We start from the raw sequence: 18,390 nt of genomic DNA, 5'->3' as shown, positions 1-18,390 counted from the left end.
GCTGAATTAACAGAAGTTTATGATTAGGTTATAAAATGTGTTTATGTCTTAGTTTGGGTAAAAGTGGGAGAACTGCTTAAACACTACTTTTAAATATATAACACCAACTTAAAAATCATTTACACGCAAGTATAACCCTGGTCTTTAAGAACGTGTAACTTTAATGGGATGAAATAAAATACTTAAAGCTTTTCTCAACTTATATTCATTTTGACCCTGCTTTGAGAAATGTGCCATAGCTGATCTGATTTTATTCCATTTAAGGTTTCTACCACGCATCTCTGATAACCATAAAAAAAATTCACCCAAGCATTCAGAACTAAAGCATTGGAATTATAAACAGGTTTTCCCCTAAGATAGAAAATTTCAGTGTACATCCATGAAAACTAGCAGTCTCTTCTCACTCTAAATCAAATTCTGGCCTTGTCTGAGCCAGTAAACGATCAGTTAACACCATATACTTGGAAATGCCCTGCGAGTCAGAAAAGTCTCTGTAGCCTTGGCCTCGCTGACACGGACGTGCGTCCCTTGCCAGCCTCACCCCATCTCTTTTCCTTGGGGCCCAGCAGACTTCAGAAGTTAGTCATAGCTTTGCACTGGAGGTCTGAGAAAGATAAATACGGACTGTACTGGGTAGTGAATTAAATGCTGGTCACCTAAGGTTCACGCCCACCCAGAACTTGGAAATTAGAAGAAACTTGCTTGAAACAAGGTTTTTATAGACATAATGAATACTGTGCTTTCACAAGTCACAGCTGTGTTCTCACATAGACTCGGCTGCTGTGGAAGACAACTGTGGAGAAATGAAGGCGTACACTGGGGAGCTATGAACACAAGTCACAGAAGGCCCAAGATGGTCAGCAGCATCCAAAAGGCAGGAAGACAGCCTCCCTGCTAGCCTTCAATGACACTCCACCCCTACGGACACCTTGAGTGTCAACTACGTGCCACCCTCTCTACACACACACACACACACACACACACACACTGAACTATGAAAGCACAAATTTCTGTAATTTCAAACTCACTAATTGCTCGTTGGTTTCACTAGCCCCAAGATATAGTGCATATGGACACGTGCCTTTCTGGACATTTCTACAGCTCTCTTGAGGAGGTCAGGCGCACATTTGGGAGGGTGTCTAAATTCCCCCATCCCATAAATGAGGCCTGGGACTTTTGACACTGTAAGTACTTCCATGTGCACTACCATTTTAAAAAGATCAGAAGGTTTCACAAAGCCTACTTTTCTCCACGCACAACTGCTGTGGATTATCATGCTATACAGTGGTAGAGCTCTGAGACCTGGCATTCTTCTTCCAGTATTTGGATGCCCTGTCCTGTATCGGAGGTCTGTCTTCTCATGTGCACAGAGCCCATGGAATGATAATAAATCCTGGAAGCACAGCAAAGTGCTGTGGGATTGTGGACAGGGACAAATAATGCACCTTCTCAGATTTGCATTCTTAAGCTTTAATTAGAAGTTCTTATATTCCCATGCCATCCCAAGTAAAAGTCCCTCTGAATCACATCCCTGATGTGGGGGCGGGGGAGAGAGGGGTTCTTATCTCACTTTGCAGAGGTGAAACTAGCTGGAGACATTAAACAATTTAACTAATGTAGGCTCTCAGAAGCTTGAAATCCAGGCCTCCACACCTCCAAATTTTGGCCTTTGTATCATGCATGTGTACTGCATGGAAGAGAAAGGAATAGTAGGAGGAGTCCTCTAGGCTCTCCTAGGTAATTAGAACACTTCACGATGTGATCCTTGTTAATGTAGCATTAGCACATTGATTCTCAATACTGTGTGTAACTGTACTTTGTTTCTACTGAAAACTTAACTTGAATAGTAAAATGAAAGAAAGACAGAAAGACAGGAAGAGGAAGGAAGGAAGGAAGGAAGGAAGGAAGGAAGGAAGGAAGGAAGGAAGGAAGGAAGGGAGGAAGGGAGGAAGGGAGGAAGGGAGGAAGGGAGGAAGGGAGGAGGGAGGAAGGGAGGAGGGAGGGAGGAAGGGAGGGAGGAGGGAGGGAGGGAGGGAGGGAGGAAGGGAGGAAGGGAGGAAGGGAGGGAGGAAGGGAGGAAGGGAGAACTTAACTTGAATAGTAAAAATGAAAGAGAAGACAGAAAGACAGGAAGGAAGGAAGGAAGGAAGGAAGGAAGGAAGGAAGGAAGGAAGGAAGGAAGGAAGGAAGGGAGGGAGGGAGGGAGGGAGGGAGGGAGGGAGAGAGGGAGGGAGGGAGGGAGGGAGGGAGGAAGGGGGAAGGGAGGGGAGGGGAGGGGAGGGGAGGGGAGGGGAGGGGAGAGGAGAGGAGAGGAGAGGAGAGGAGAGGAGAGGAGAGGAGAGGAGAGGAGAGGAGAGGAGAGGAGAGGAGAGAAGAGAGGAAAGGGAAGAACCAAAGAAACAAACGTTAAAGTTTTATAAGCTAGCTAGCTATCTTCAATGATTCAGCCATACAAATGCTGAGTCTCTCAGGCAAATTAAACCTGAAAGCCCATGTTTGTTGATTCAGAGAGCGCAGAGCCACTGAGTGGGCCGTAGCTCAGCTATGCCTGTTTATCTATGAGCTAGCTTCTGGAATTCTTTCCTAGCATGACAAGTTTGTAAAAAGCTGCGGTGAGAAGCAGGAGTGTGAAACATGCCCGGAAGGACAGAGACTCTTGCATTGGAGGCAAAGAAAGTCGAGTAAGTCCTAAATGCGGCCCCTGGACAGTGCCATCTATGACTCCTGAAATGACTTCTAAAACAGGGTCGTAACTACTCCGGTGAGCAGAGGTAGATGCAAGTGTCAGCTGAGAAATATGGCAAGAATACACATGGGCCCATTGCTGGCACGGAGTTAAAAGCGCCTTACATGTTTGGTGAATGAGGTCAGACGCAGTGAACAATGGCAGTCAGGGCTGCGTTTGTTGAATGACTGCTCTGAGCAGGGCACTCAGCTAAATCTTTCTCAGGCATGAGCTCATTTAAGCCTGTCAACAACCGTGGGAGGTTTTTTAAACAACAGAAGAGGCCAAAGCTTTGGATGCACGTTTTAGTATGACATCAGTCTAAGAGCACAGAACAAGGCTTTTTTTTTTTTTTTAATATCCAAACTTCTTCATATGTCTTCCTACATGCTAACTGATCAGTCTGCTCTGGGGGAATCTAGAATAATATTTGTTCACATAGAAAAACTCAAATAAAATTAAGATTAGTCTCTAAACAGCAAGCAGGCACTGAGAACTCTGAAAGGTACAAACTTAATGAGAAGCAGAGATAGGGGGCACACCCCAGAGCATCAGGAAGAATGTTCTTCCCCCTGGCTGTCAGGTGTGGAGACAGGAATCTTCCGTAGTGTGGGGATAGCGGTATGGCCACTAGTTCTGTCTGCAAGCCTATAATGCAACCAGCTACCAATTCATGGTATGGCTGCACACATGGATAATGACAGGACGGAAGGACAAAGCTGGAAAATAAGGACTTAAGCGTGAAAGTGTGACTGTCCCGTGTGGCCACAGTCATGTCCCAGCTATGCAGGACATGAGCAACACTTCCGGCACTTCTGTGTCCTTCCTAGATCTGATGAGGGCGGTCACGCAGAGTCCCTGCTATACTGTTCCCCTCATAAGCAATGTGTGGCACTGTTTCTGTTAAACCTGTAGTCTTCAAGAAGCAGCTTTTCTAAGAAACTCAGATAAAGAATCTTGTAGAGTTAGAGGGGTATACAGCTGGTGGCGAGCAGTCCATATCATTTGCATCACAAAGTCAAATTGTATATGTGTGTATACACATGTGTATATGTATGTGTATATGTATATATGTATATGTATGTGTATATGTGTATAAGAATATATGTATATGTATGTATATATGTATGTGTATATGTATATATATGTGAATATGTATATGTGCATAAGAATATATGTATATTTATGTATATATGTATGTGTATATGTATATATGTATGTGTATATGTATATGTATGTGTATATGTGTATAAGAATATGTGTATATGTATGCGTATATGTATGTGTATATGTATATTTTATATATTTACATTTTATTAGGACATGGCTGCAGTGCCTTATCTTGTCATTTCTACTTGTCCTGTTTCACTTTACACACACCTTTCCTTGGTTCACTTACTGCTTATATTTAAGGTACTTTTCAAAGGGGTAAGTATACGGGACATTAGGGACTTGAGGTCTAATCGCAGATCAGTCACAAACAAGCATCTGTAGTTGGCAAATCAGAATCCTTTAGACCCTCCAGATCTTCAGTTTGCTTGTTAAAACTGTTTGTTAATCTAAAAGGGTGAGCAGAATATTTCCTTAAATCCTTTCTGAGCAGTAGTAGCTTCAAAAGCAAGTTGTTGGGCAACCCTTCTGCCCCTGTACAGGTTTTATGACACAATTGCTAGCAATTTCACTGAGAGCTTTGTGCACATCATCTTCCTGCAGTTTACAAACAGCCCTGGAACATGTCTGCACATGAAGCTTAGAGGCAAGGCCATTTGTGTTTTTACAAACATGTCAAAAATCAACCTCAAAGAAATAAGTAATTTATCTAACGTCGCACAATCTGTACGTGAAAGAATTCTTCAAGCCTGTGAACATCAAGATCATTAGTTTATTGGTCACTATCTACTCCCGGGTTTGACTGAGTAGAAATTTCTCTTCTGCCTACCCTCTACCCTCTCAAAGTTTCTCTTACTTTAATCTTTTTGTTGGGAAGGGGAAATTAAAATCCATGCATAAAAGCACTTGTCTCCAATACTAACATCTGCATTTTAAACCTGGGACTCACGTAGTAAAAGAAGAAACCTAACTCTCTCCCATTAACTGTCCGCTGACCTCCATATGTGCACCATGTCACATGTGTGCTGAAACATAATACACATGAAATAAATAAATAAATGTAATTTTTAAAAAGTCTAAGCTTAACAGATACTATTATTCATATTATTGGATTCTCATTTAAACAAATACTAGTAAACACACCTCTCATCTATCTCAATATCTCAACATGGACAGAGAGGAAAAAAAAAACAGAACAGAGAGGAGAGAGAAAGAGACCGGGGGAGGCTGTAATGGAAATCCTAGCCTATAAAAAGTAAAATCTGCTCTGTGACTCCAATACCATATATGTCCAAATCTTCCCACCAGTCTTTTAAAAAAAATGTAGCTGAGAGACTTGGAATTTGTTATTTTCCCAAGTGGGAGAGCAAGTTCCTCAGAGTCCTTCAAGTATCAAAATTTTATTCTAATGCAAAGAAAAACAAATCATTGCGATTCATGCAGAACGCCTTTGCTACATGAGCAATAGATGCATACAATTTCAGCCTTATTTTCAAAGGCACATCATGGGACCTTGGGATTTTCCCTCTTTATAAAACCACATAGAAAGGCATCGATGCTACATGGATTTATAAATCTGGGGGAAAAAGGGACATGTGAATATTGTTGCCTCAAGGAGCGTGTGTTCTTGTGACCATATGTCAACAGGAAAATGCATCAGACCTCCTCCTTGCTTCTAAGATGGCTACATGACCCATGTCTTTTTAGAGAACTGTCTTTAATGCTGCAAAGGTTACATTCTCTGGTGCTACTAGCATGCCTTTTCTTTTGAGTAGACAAAGATATAGATATTTTTCTCACACGCCGAACATGCAAATTTCAAAGGAATTTAAAGAGTTGAGCTGAAAGTTTACTTTTTATTTATTTATTTTTTTTGACTTGCCAGTCTCACCTTTTAGCATTCGTCCCATCTATAAATAAATGGCATTTCAAAAGCCGTCTACGAGAATATGAGTCTCATCATTTCTACTGCTTGCAGCAATAACAATGAAAGTCAACAGAAGCTGTCGACTGAGCGGAGGTATGTAAACACAAGGGGATCATAGATAGATCTGAGAGAGACTGGTAAGGTCTAATCTGGCCAAAAGCTTGCATTTTATAATCAATCAGAAAAGGAATGAATAGTTTACCAAGGAATGTTAAGGAATAACTGTTCTTTAGGGAAGGAAACCAACCACTACTCTGTAGCAGAGAGCTCTCTGTCTATTATATAGACATTATATTATATATTATTATATTATATAGGTTTGTACAAGCAGAACCATTGACTCTCTACTATAGGGAGACTGGGAAGGACTGGGAAGGACTGGGAGAATGAGGTCAGCTCTGCACAGCTCTATTGTCTGACAACCAGCACACGTTGCCTGGGCCATGAAGCAAGCAAAGGAAAAAGATAAATCCGAAGATTAAAGCCAAAAGATTTGAAGTGTAGCCTTTGCCCGTAGTTATCGAGAGGGCATGCTGAAATTCTCATCTTGGTAACTATGACACAGCACTGCACAGAGGAAATGTCATCCCTACCCCTACTCTAATTGCTTTAATGTCTGAATGGCCACAGTGTTGCTAGCCTGCCCTGTCTTGAGCACACTGCCTTCCTGGTATCCAGAAGACAGAGCAAGGCCAGATAACCAGACACTGTCAAGGCAGCAAACCTCAAAACCTGCTGTTAGGCCTCAGGAATTTTCCCTGCAGAGATAACAAAGAGAGAGGGGGGATGGAATGCTGCTTGGTGCCTGCTTCACTGTGTCTGGGGCAGGGGAGTTTCTGCTAGACCTTGCTCACAGGAATAAAGGCTCCCCCAAGATCCATGCTTCCTTCTCTCTGCACCACGGGTTGGCTAAAAGCTTCAGTCCCTAACCCAGCTAGGAAGAATATGAATCACTGACCCACAGAACATGTTTATATATTAACAGTTGCAGATTGATTTATCACATAATTCGAAAACACTCTTTACAAAGGTAATTTGCTGTCAAATAGAGCATTGAAATGTGCGTCACGCTGAAGTTTTTCTATTTTCTTTTTTGCTCGTTCAAGAAACATCTGGCACAACACTGGGGGAAGGTAGCCAATTGAAAAGACTAAATAAAAGCATTAATTCTGAGCTTAAGCATTTTTACTAATAGCACAACCTCCTTTGGCTATTGAACCTCACCAAGACAGACAAAAAAAAAAAAAAAAAAAAAAAAAAAAAAAAAAAAAAAGCACTTTCCTCTTGAGCCGTAAATCACAAAGGATGCCAGCCTGCAGCAAAGTACTTCTCATCCAGGCCCCTGAGGGGTTCACATGACAAGAGGTCACGGAGTGAATGAAATAGCCTCTTTTACAGGAAGACTGAATGACACTTTCCAAGGGAATATTGATTCAAAACCTTACAGTCTGCTAGACATGACCCAGAATGCATCCCTCAGTGGCAGGTGGGCAAACAATTCTCAGTTCTTTTTATGCCCCAAACTGAAAACCAGTTTATACTTAGGATATCTACCCCCCCCCAAAAGTTTCTTTTTATAAAGTATTTAAACATCCCATCCATTAGAGACCTCAAACTGTTTGCTATACTGTTATTTAACTATATTATAGAATTTCAGAATTATCAAGGAGATGGGAACATCTCCTTGAATTGTTTATTAAATGATCTAATTTTCTTATATTTTCTTTTTTTATTGATTGATTATTTTTTGCTTTTCTATGGGGGAGAGAGGAGTTGGGGCAGGGGGAGAATTCCATTTACCTCCTCACATATCCATCCATTTTAAGCCAGACTTAATTGTCCATTATTTCTCCCCATTTCCTCCTTTCCATGAAATATGAGCCCAAAGGCTGCCTCATAGGGGTTTGGACATTTCCCTCAGGTGACATCAATGTTCAAAAACTCTCCATGCAAGCTGTCTTGTCTTCAAGAGAAACACTGGAGAACAATTCAGTTGGTGATTTAAACACCACTGATTAGAAAAATAGAAGTCAATACGTGAATCCTCTTGTTAGGAAAGTAACATAGATAACACGTTTTAAAATTCTCATGCGGCCTGTGGGCTCCAACTAGTAAATATTATACCTCTGCTGCCATCTTGTGGCGACTGTTGGTAGACCGCGCTCCTCAACCTTTCTCCTTCCTAGGACTTTTATCTTTTGTTGGTCATTACACTGAAGCCTGAAGACCTTCCCTTCTTACATGGTGAGCGGATGACCTGCAGCACTCTCTAGAAGAATGGACTTTGTGCATTTCTGGCCTCACATCTAACTTAATCCTCTTTTCACCATGTTTATCCACCCTCTAAAACAAGAGTCAGTCCTGGGAGAAGGGTGCGGAAAGCAGATCCCTGCTGTTCAGTGGACCCAGCCAGACACAGGCTGGGAGGGGGTGAGCTTCCAACTTCCGCTGTTTTTTTTCTAGGCTTTGTAATCATCTATGGAGTAAAAGTCATAAATCTGAGGTAATTTAAATGTTTTTCCTGGTCAGTGTTAATTTAACTCTCAAGTCAACTCACTTAACGAGTATATTTTATAAATGCTAACAATTTTAATTCTGTGTCCCCAGTTCAATTCCCCCAAAACTACTGAGAGACAACTATGTAAAATACCATAAGAAGATGGGTACAGAGAGAGGACAATTAGAAAGAACCCTCCTGAAGATGGTATGAGCAAGCACAGCAAATTTGAAAATGTTACATTTCTCATGGGAAAAAAAGAGACTTTAAAACAATATTTTCCAAACATCTGCTTCACTACATCTACATTAACCACAAACTGTACTTTTCTACTTTAAAAAAAATCTATTAATCCTCAAAATTCAGTTTATTTTAATCAATATAGCTACACAGCGTGCTACCCATGCATTAGTCAAATGCTTTCTCCCCACATTTATTAAACTCTAACTATTAATAGTATAAAATAAGTTCACTTGTGCACACTTAGATGCCTTCCTATGCCACTAATAATATGTACATCACACCTCTGGGACACCAATGTCAAACAGAAATGCTAAGTTGAGTCTAGGGAATCTAACACCTTTGTCTGAAAATAAGTAGGCTTAAAAAGTCAGAGTCAAGAAGCTGGTTTTTCAGAACCCCAGATCAGATGAAGGGCCCTCAGACATTTTTTTTTTCCTGCAGTGACTCACGAGACAGATGATATCCCCATGTGTGCCATACTCCTGTGAAAAGACAAGACCATCTGTGGATTACGTGTAATTTCCTGCTATACATTTGTAAGCCTCCCCATCTAGGAAGCCAATTGGAACTCAGTGAACGGCTTTCCCAAGGGAAATGCCTGGGAATGCACTCAGCCCTGTTCTTAAGAAACAAATAATTCATGAATTTTGATTTTTTTTTAAAAAAAGTCATTTATTCATTTTAATCTTATAATTGATCAAAGGCGTACATTTTGTGATACTGCTGTTGAAATCCTCTGGGGTAAGAGGGCATGCCAGGTTGAGTATTTTAAAGTGATTTTCCTCTCTGAAAGGACACATCATTTAATATGAAGTGCTTTTACCCGCAAAGACACAAGGTTCTTTTCACTTGTTTTTAATATATTCGGGATATACCTTTTCTCTGAAAAAGTAGCTCATGGGAGGGAGGAGCCTGATGAACTGTGGGTTTTATTTAGTTGGAATTTTTCCTGTAAACAGACCTGGTTTCTTCGCAAGGGTTTACAGCCTAAGGTATAAAAGAATTTTCTATTTTCAGAATTTCTGGCACATGTAAACAAGTCCTTTGGTGACTGTGTAATACATGAAATGAGTCTCATACACACTGTGTGGGTAAGGTGAAGCTTCAGGAAAAACACTAACATTTACCCACAGGCTTTCTAGCTGCTGGTTAGACAATCACAGTGCCTTATCGTTGAATAAACAGACCCAGGAGTATTTGTGAAAGGCAAACATACAAATATTTTTAGGAACCCTAAAGGGTTTTATAACAGTATTTTTGTAGCATTTTGAGGTCAGAGAGCTCAAAGGAAGACGACTCTGGGATGTAAAATATATTTTGAAGCCCTCTCTAAATTAGACTGTGTGCAAAGGAGAGTCAGAATCAGCAGCCAGTAGAGTCAAGGGTTTATTTTAGTAGCTGTAGCTGCATCATTTCTATTACAAGTTAAAAAGTCAAGCTAATTTCTACTGAAGTAGTTACAATAGATAGATATCTTATTGGTTTGTCTTTCAAATACACATTTGCATACAGCCAGCACACACCTATAGTGCCCCTTGACCCCAATGTGCCATACTCTTAAAAGAAGAAAACAATCAGGCCCAATTAAATCCCAGGACAACAAATTAGCGACTAGTAATGAACTCCCAAGAATAAACCAAACTGATATGCACCAGGGAAAGGATGGGCATAGAAGCAGGTGCTTTGAACAGGGCAAATTTCAAATACTGTTTTGAAACTTTCTGGTCAATGTAAAGTACGTATCATGTGCACCGAAAGCTACAAGCTTTTGTAAGGCAATATAGGTTTCTATTCTTTTCACCCACAAAACAATCTGAAAATGCTTACAGTACAGCCGGCCAAGTCTGTGCTCTGTGCATGATCTCTGTGGTTTGTATGGAGAAGATGAACCACTCCACAAAAAGATGCTGTCGTTCAAGAGTGAAAATATTGAAACAAGAATGTGACTTCTACCACCCACCCTTCCAAAATCCACGGAAAAGATATGTCTCTTAAAGATCCATTCGTTTCTCATTGAACAGATATTTTAAAACATTACATATCTTCAATATAATAATTATATTAATAATTTAGAAAACTGAAATCACACACATGCACACTCATGCCCACATAGAACTAAAGATATAACAGATTTTAAAATTCAGTAATCTTTTCAACAAAGATGGTTTGCCCCATGTTTATAGTATGTGACTTTTACAAGCAGACAGATCTGAGAAGGCTCAAAGCATGTCAAGCTAGAGGCTGGAAACACAGGTCCCAAGGGCACACACACACAACTCAGGAAGAGTCAGGAACAAAGAAAGTAGTTTAAAAAATATAGAGCACTGGATAAGGGAGAATGACAACCACTGATTCTTGTATCTGGTTTTGGGTGAGGTCATAGAGCGATGTACCTAATAGCGTGCACAAGCATCTGAGAATCTTCAAGATACCATGAGCAGCTTTAGACAAACAGAAATAAGAAGGGAGACTTCCTTCCTACAAGTACTTTTTTGGGGTAACTTAAACAAGCGCTATAACAACTACTACAGTAAATGTAAATCAGAGGTGGTGATTGGTATATGTCTGCATACAAATGTACTATGTACATTGTGTGTGTGTGTGTGTGTGTGTATCTTTCCATTTTCTTTTCTATTTTCTCATCAGTGAACCAGTAGCCTAAGAAGTACACCAACAAAGCCAGAGTCAAGGTCATTAATCCTTTCTGACAATTCCCAAGCTTCTGAACTTTCAGTTTTGTGAAACAGGATATGCTATCCCTGATTTATCTCAGAGCTCACAGTAACTTCCAAAACCTACAAGAAACCCTGATAACGTCTGGCTCTGGAGCCTGATAAGCAAATTCTCAATGGGAAACAAAAATAATTATCCATACCCTGTGCAGCTATGAAATCACCTGCAAATCTTATCGAGCAAAAAGATGTAGTGCATTCTCAGCGTCTTTGAGTAGTAATGTCAAGAGCCCACTAGGGAGCAGGCCCTCCAACAGGAAGGAGAAAAAGAAAGGACTTCACTTGTTTATTCAGGTCTGGTGTGTGGGTAAAATTTCTGATGGACACGTGGTTGAATATAAGTATTTGACTTCAGCTTACATTAGTGATTCAAATGAAGAGGAAGTCCTGGCATAGGCAGGTCCATCTGGAAATGTATTCTTGGTTTCAGAACCAGAACTGAGCTCAAAGAAATGTCACTTAAACAAATATAGGTAAATGGCACGACAAAAGTATCAATTTGCCATTTCTGGAACAGATGCACAACCAAGTAATGTACAACATTCTTCTGTTTTTATTTCTCAGATGCTTGAAAAAGGATGGCCACAAGGATTTGTTTAGTTTTCTCATTGCTAAACCAAGGAACCACCTATCTCAGGCACAGCTTGGGCTGAAACTCCATGTGGCATACTAACGTTCAAATCTGTCCCTTTCAATAAGGATGACAAGATATAAGGATGCACATCAGCTAACCAGCCTAATACTCATCCACGCCATTAGCCTGCCTTAACTTTCTGCCCAAAATATTGTCCTTCCACAATGCTGTTGTGAGATTATTATGATGCTAATCAGAAAGTGATTTACAAGCTAACATACTGATCAATCCCTTTAATTACAGGTATGGTAAGACAGGAAAGGGTTAGCACACAGTCCTCCTCCAGCAAATGCAAAGGAATTCCAAAGGTGGCAGCCAAAGCCATTTCAATGCCTTTCACAATGTTGTTGTTCTTCCCTGCTTTGAACTTGACACTGAACTGCAGAAGCCAGGAGAAGAGGAAAATAAAAGATTGCTAGTAACAAATACAAGGACAGGACTTCCTGAGGACTTCCCAGGTAAGCAGACCCATCCAGGATGGGTCTAGATAATTGGACCAAGTTGGACCTTCAGTTTTGTGAAACAGATAATTTGTGAAATCTAGATAATTGGACCAAGTTGATTATATATAGGATGGCTGTAAGACTGGTCTCTTTCCTGTAAGGTCAGGTTAGCTCATGGTAGGTGCTTTCTACCCAGTGAGAAATGTTCACTGGTTACTTAGATCGAATGAACCCTAGTCTGTGCCTCTACATCTTTTATGTGGATCAAAAACTATAAGGTTTGTGTTTAAAACTGCTTGTGGTGGTCCTGGGTTGGGAGTCTATAAGCAAAGCAAACTAGTTTGCAAGTCTTGAATTTCTTCACAGGTACATGTAGATGTGCTACAGTAAAAAGGTGAACTGCTGCAGTAGATATATTTTCTAGCACAGTGTTGAGGTCAGAGAGATAAGCTGCTACACTGTTGCTTTTCTTGGTGTTTCAAAGCTCTCTATATGTTTGATTTGAACAACTGGTAAATAACTGATAAGTAACAGGATATAACCAGGACACACTTTATTGAAGTTGCTTTTATCAAAATGAGGCATCTCTTGACTTAGTCTGAAGGTCAAATGACATCTGAATTGACTCAAAGATGCAAAAGGCAAAGGTTTTCTGGGGCATCTAGTCTATGGATCTATGTCCCATGGAAGTCCAAGTTTCTGCTGATCAACTGGCATGAGAGGAATCAAAGGAACTAAGATGAAAATAGCCCCAGCCACTTTGGAATACTGTCTGCTCTTATTCCGGGAACGAGTTAATATTGATTCTAGCCCTGGCTCAAGCTAATTTAAAACTTGTGTGTGGTCTCCTGAGCATAAACTAGTTGATGTGACAGCCAAAATTAAGGGACTTATGTATATATGAAAATTTAAGGGAAAAAAATGAGAAGAATAGGAAATTCTTGATGTGAAATACATGCATAAAGGGAATGGGGTTCCAGGGAATCTGTGGGAAATACTTGGAGTTCTTTGGCTAGAAGAAAGTATTTAAAGCATAAATTTCAAGTATCCTCACCACCATCATCTGAAAGAGCCTGAAGTTTTCAATGATAATCACTTGATCCCCGTGGAGCATTTCCTAAGGGGTCTGCAAATGAGTACTGTAATAAGTCAGATGTTTTCTTTTTAAACATGATCATCATTCTGTACACTTGATACTTAGCTCGAGAGCTCAGATCTTCCTCTTCCCTGGTATAATTTTCATCTAAGCATTCCTTAGATACTTGGATCATTCTTAATGGAGAACAAGCCTTATATCCTCTGTGGACACATGGAAATCTAGATAATTGGACCAAGTTGATTATAGCAGTAGATAATTTCTCCCATTTCCTTCTACTACAATAAAAGCTTAAGATACGGTTTTGCCACCTACTATGTAAATTATTTTTAGACTACAGACTCTCCCTAAAGCATAAAGATATAAGAAAATCTTTTTTTAGTTTTCCCTCTAGACAAATTCCTAATTCAAACTAAAATCTATTTTCTTGTCAGTATAAAACTGAAGTGCCCTAATAAAATTTGAAATGAACCTTCAGTGTTAATAGCTATCATTCAAATTATAATTGAACATTAGTTTTGGAATAAAACACTGTGTTTCAGCCATGGCATGTCACTGGAGATAGAGTATCTGCTTCCTAAATGCAAATACCAGAGACACACGAAGTATTCCTTTATTTTGAAGGCATCTTGTTTGACACTAACCTTGATGTTTTAGAAATGGCTTTATAAGTGTTTCTTCTCTTAGCTAAACCAAGGTGTCTTGCAGTTGATAAGTTAGTACTATCTCTTTAAATGAGTACCTAATGCCAATGGATACTATGCCCATATATTATACCTGTCAAAATTCTTTAAATGCTAATGAGTCACCTTACTGAAAATAAACTGCATGCTTCCTTTTGACAACTTGAAAGCACAAGTGGGAAGACTTTTGCCTCAGTTCAGTGTAAACCAGGACGGAAAGGAAGTAGAAAAGTACTTCAGATACTTGTTCAAGACCCAAATAACTGGGCCCTTAATCTCTATTATGCAGGAATTGAGCGGCTTGCTCTTGAGATGAGAGTTCCTACTTCAACAACAGAACCCGCTGGGTGGGGGTGGGGAATCCAAAAGGATGGTATTTCATATGACACAAGCCATTTCCTCTTCGTAAATATAAAAACTTCACATTCTTTGAGAATGCTTGTGTTGGGGGAGGGGGTGTTTCTCTGTAAACTGGTGCCTGAGACTAGTCTCTGGGAAGGCGGGTTTTCCCTGGTGAGAATTTCCTCTCTGCTGTGAAACCATACTGTTACTCCAAAGGGGGCACAGCCCCAGATACCAAATCTGAAATTTCAAAAATGCGATAAAGCTCGAACCGGCAGCTCTGGGAGGCAAGCAGCTGCCTGGTGACCGCTGATGAAGTGGCTTCTTAAGGAGGTGGGCAGATTGATTCCAGCTGCCGAGCGCCGGGCAGGGCAACGGCCCCGGAATGCGCAGCTAGGCGGAGGCAGGACTGTAGCAGCTTCCCAACCCAAGGCCAGGCCAAAGACTGGCTCTCTTTGCAGTTTCAGCCTAAGTGGGAGGGGAGTGGCCTCATTCCGGGCAATAGGAACTTCCAAAACAATCTGGGACAAAAGGTACCAGTATCATTTTCAAAGTCGAAGGTGACTCGGGGTATCTGAAAGCTCTCTGAGATCCCTGTTCAGAAGACGAACCCAGGACTTAAGTGGTAGCCTTCTTGAGGATTCCTATTAGGCTATTATCCCGACTTACCCCCAGCTCTAAAGCTTCAGACAGCTTTGAATACCACCTCCCCAGCTCCCACATCGTCTGTTTTGCCTGCCCTCACTGTGATCAATACACTAGAGAGTCTGAAAAAGTGCAGTGGCGGGGCGGGAACATGGGGGACCCTAGAACTGACCCGGAGGGTACCTATGATAAGGCTTGCTCTTTAGAAGAACTAACCTCAAAACAAGAGAGCTAAGTGTGTGCGTTTGGGGGTGGGTAGTTTAGTAGTCCCCCGAGAGCCCCAAAGTCAGACACCAAGTGATCTGAGAAGAAGGAAAGGGTAAGAGGTAGGCGGTAGGCAGGCATGAAGGCACGCCTAATGGAATATTCAATATCCTGAGAAATGCACTTTCGGGCCCTGCACTTCCAGAGACTAAAAGCCAGTAATGGGCTTTGGAGTCTGCACTTCCTCCCCCTAATGTCCACAGGGCTTTAACGCTGCAACCGATCGATCAGCCTTCTCTGCGAAGGCGGCGAGTGGAGTGCAAAATCTTCCTACTGTGGCCAAAACCCATCCAGTCTCCTCTGAACAGCCCGAAGAAGCTGCACAACTTTGATGCTTTCACATTTGGCTCATAAGACGCCTCGGAGGAAGAAAGTAGGGAGGCGAGGTGGCGCCTAGAGAAAACTCTGGCCTTCTCTCCCTACCCCAACTGCGCTTTGTTGCCCCCTGCGCTGGTCTAAGCAGTTGCCCCAACCTGCTTCATGTGCAAGGTGACCCAAGCATCACCAGCTCCTGGGCAACTAGGGGTGGCACTTCTAGAAGGAACAGAAGCAGAGCAAATGAGCGCCCAGAGGTGGGGCTCTGTGGGGGGTTTGTGGCATTCTCTAGATGACATCACAGCTCCCCTGAAAGTGACCCTGTGAATAACCCTCCCCTCCTAGCCCTTGGCTGGAGGCTGAATTCACGCGAAGGCGACCAGTTCCTGATCTGCCCCAACGCCGGCTAGAGCCCTCTTGGCAAAACTCACTCTCCAGACCAACTCTGTCCCTAAACTGAACTCGACCCCAGCAGGCTTCAGGTCACCCCGAGGCCTGGGTCTCAGGGTTGCCTCTGGGAAGCTCTCCGGGCCCGCGGACGGTCAGAGTTCTGTCCCAGCGTGGGCGCCCCGAGAGACAGTAGCCCGCGCCGTCGAGCGCCGGGTAGCAAACTTTCCGCGGTCCTTCTCCCCACCCCCACGCCACAGGGGCGCGTCTCCGCGGAGAGCTCGCCTTTCCCAGCCCGCCAGGGACAACTACAGCACGTGATGCACAGAAACAAAAATAAACACTTCCCCTTCCCGGACCGCCTCCGCGAGCAGGGGGCGCCCTGCTCTGTCCAGGACCTACAGCCCCCGGTCCAGATTGCTGCCCCCAAGAGCGCCGGGAGAGAGTGGCCCCTGCCCCGCGACGCCCTGAGCCTACCTCTCGGATTTGGTGAACTTCCGGAACGCCTGGCGCAGGTCGTGGAAGGACCTGTAGGTCTGCGGCTCCGCGGAGATGCCCTGCGCCCGGGTGGTCCGCGGGCCGATGTGGGTGGAGGGCACCGGCAGCACCGACTGGCATTTGTGGAGTTTTCTCTTCAGCTCCTGGATTTCTTCCTCCTTCTCTGACAGCCGCTTCTCCAGTTCTTTGATCCTCTCCTCCTTGAGCATGAGAATCTTCGCAAAGTCTTCCTCCAGTTCGCTCATTTTTATGGTTAAGCCCGATCCCCCTTCTCGAAACTTTTCCTCCAGAGGCGGCGGCTGAGACGGCGGCAGAGGAGCGCAGCGAACCGGGCACTGGGGCTCTCAGCCCGGAGCACAGAGTGCAGCCCCGCTCCTGCGATCGCTCCTGCTGAATGGACTAGAAGCTCAGAAGGGAGGATGAGTCGTCTAAAAGGAAGGAGTGGAGAGGCAGAGTGCTAATCCCTAGCGTCTCTGGGGAATAGGTGATTATCTTTCATTGAGAAACCAATTAGAGCCGCCCTTCCTCCCCTGAGACCCCCCTCCCTCGTCCCCCTTTCCCAGTCGCTTGGTGAGAATACGCGAGCGCGCCACCCCACCAAGAGCCTGGTTTCCACAGAGGGTTGGACCAGGGAGCCTGTGCTCACTCCATCACAGACACTCTTCTATGCTATATGGTACCAAAAGAAGGGAGTGGGATGGGGTGCTTCATGACACTTGATCCTTGAAATAGCAACAATTACCATGTGATCTCTCAAGGATGACGCAGTGCTTGTAACTGGATCCTGGAGGAGGGGGGGAAAGAAAGGGAGAGAGAGAGAGAGAGAGAGAGAGAGAGAGAGAGAGAGAGAGAGAGAGAGAGAGAGAGAGGACTGTGAACGTGTGTGAGAGAGGTTTTATAAATATTAAAATATTAAACTGTCTTTAGAAAATAACGTAAAGAAATCCATCTTTTTTCACCATGTCCTTTTCCACTGTGCATGCCTGGACAGCGGTCTGGAGATGCATGTGTTTGCATCTATTCCCACTGTGAAGTTCTGAGGTTGAGACTTTCTCTAAGAATGCCCTACAGGGCAATAGTAATTGTGAGGTTTTGTAGCATTTAACTTTACTGGAAATTGTGGACTAAAATGGTTGGTGGTGGAGGTTGGATCAGCATATCATGAACAAGACAAGTGTTTACAGAAAATGGAAAAGCTGTGCGTTGATTGTGAACAATTTAAAGTCTGGATTTTATTTAATCTACTCGAGTTAAATAGTGTATATTGAGCTTCCAAATATCACAGTTCCTACTGTAGTTGCGAAACTGCTGGCTCACCCTCCCAGTTCAGTTTGGAAACTGCAACTGTGTTCCTCCTTGTGTCTCCCTTACCTGTGCAACTATCATCCGGCCAGTGCTAACAGAATTCTTAGAGCCCTTTGAACCAGAGTGTTTATACTACTGGAGTTAAATACTACACTTTAAAAATACCCATTGTACACCACAGAGAGCATTTTTTTTAAATAAATCATTGATTTTTTTCATTTATTTGGTACATAGGGGACTTTTTTCCCTAGGTGACTTCAAACAAGTTAACATATTTTAGTAGCTACAACTTAGGATACCGAGTTTCTCTTAAAGGAAAGTTACTTTCCTTTAAAGAAAAAAAAATCAATGCGTAATTTTCTTACAAAATATATGAGTATACTACCTGCTCTGACATAATACAAAAAGGAAAACAATCCCTTGTTTTGGTTTATTAAAAAAAAACCCTAAAATAAGTTTTCTTTTAGAAACCCTTGTATCACCTAGAGCTAGATGTACCTGTCTGATTATACTTGGTCTTGTAATTTTACACGATGGATTTTGT

At 42.4% G+C, this 18,390-nt stretch overlaps 1 protein-coding gene across 1 annotated transcript in view; it reads right to left on the bottom strand.

The window, feature by feature from the left end:
• Prkg1 (protein kinase cGMP-dependent 1) overlaps nt 1–17,243 on the bottom strand; it is a 1,198,874-nt gene extending 1,181,631 nt beyond the window's left edge. Inside the window, exon 1 of the mRNA XM_052187297.1 lies at nt 16,521–17,243. Within this exon, the coding sequence (XP_052043257.1) occupies nt 16,521–16,786 (266 nt within the window). The 5' untranslated portion in view covers nt 16,787–17,243. The remainder of the gene's footprint in view (nt 1–16,520) is intronic.
• Nucleotides 17,244–18,390: the final 1,147 nt, after the last annotated feature.

The sequence above is a fragment of the Apodemus sylvaticus genome, chromosome 1 (genome assembly GCF_947179515.1).
Source record: "Apodemus sylvaticus chromosome 1, mApoSyl1.1, whole genome shotgun sequence".
Lineage (NCBI taxonomy): Eukaryota > Metazoa > Chordata > Mammalia > Rodentia > Muridae > Apodemus > Apodemus sylvaticus.
Note: the sequence above shows the minus strand (reverse complement) of the source record. Positions and strands in the feature narration are given on the sequence as shown.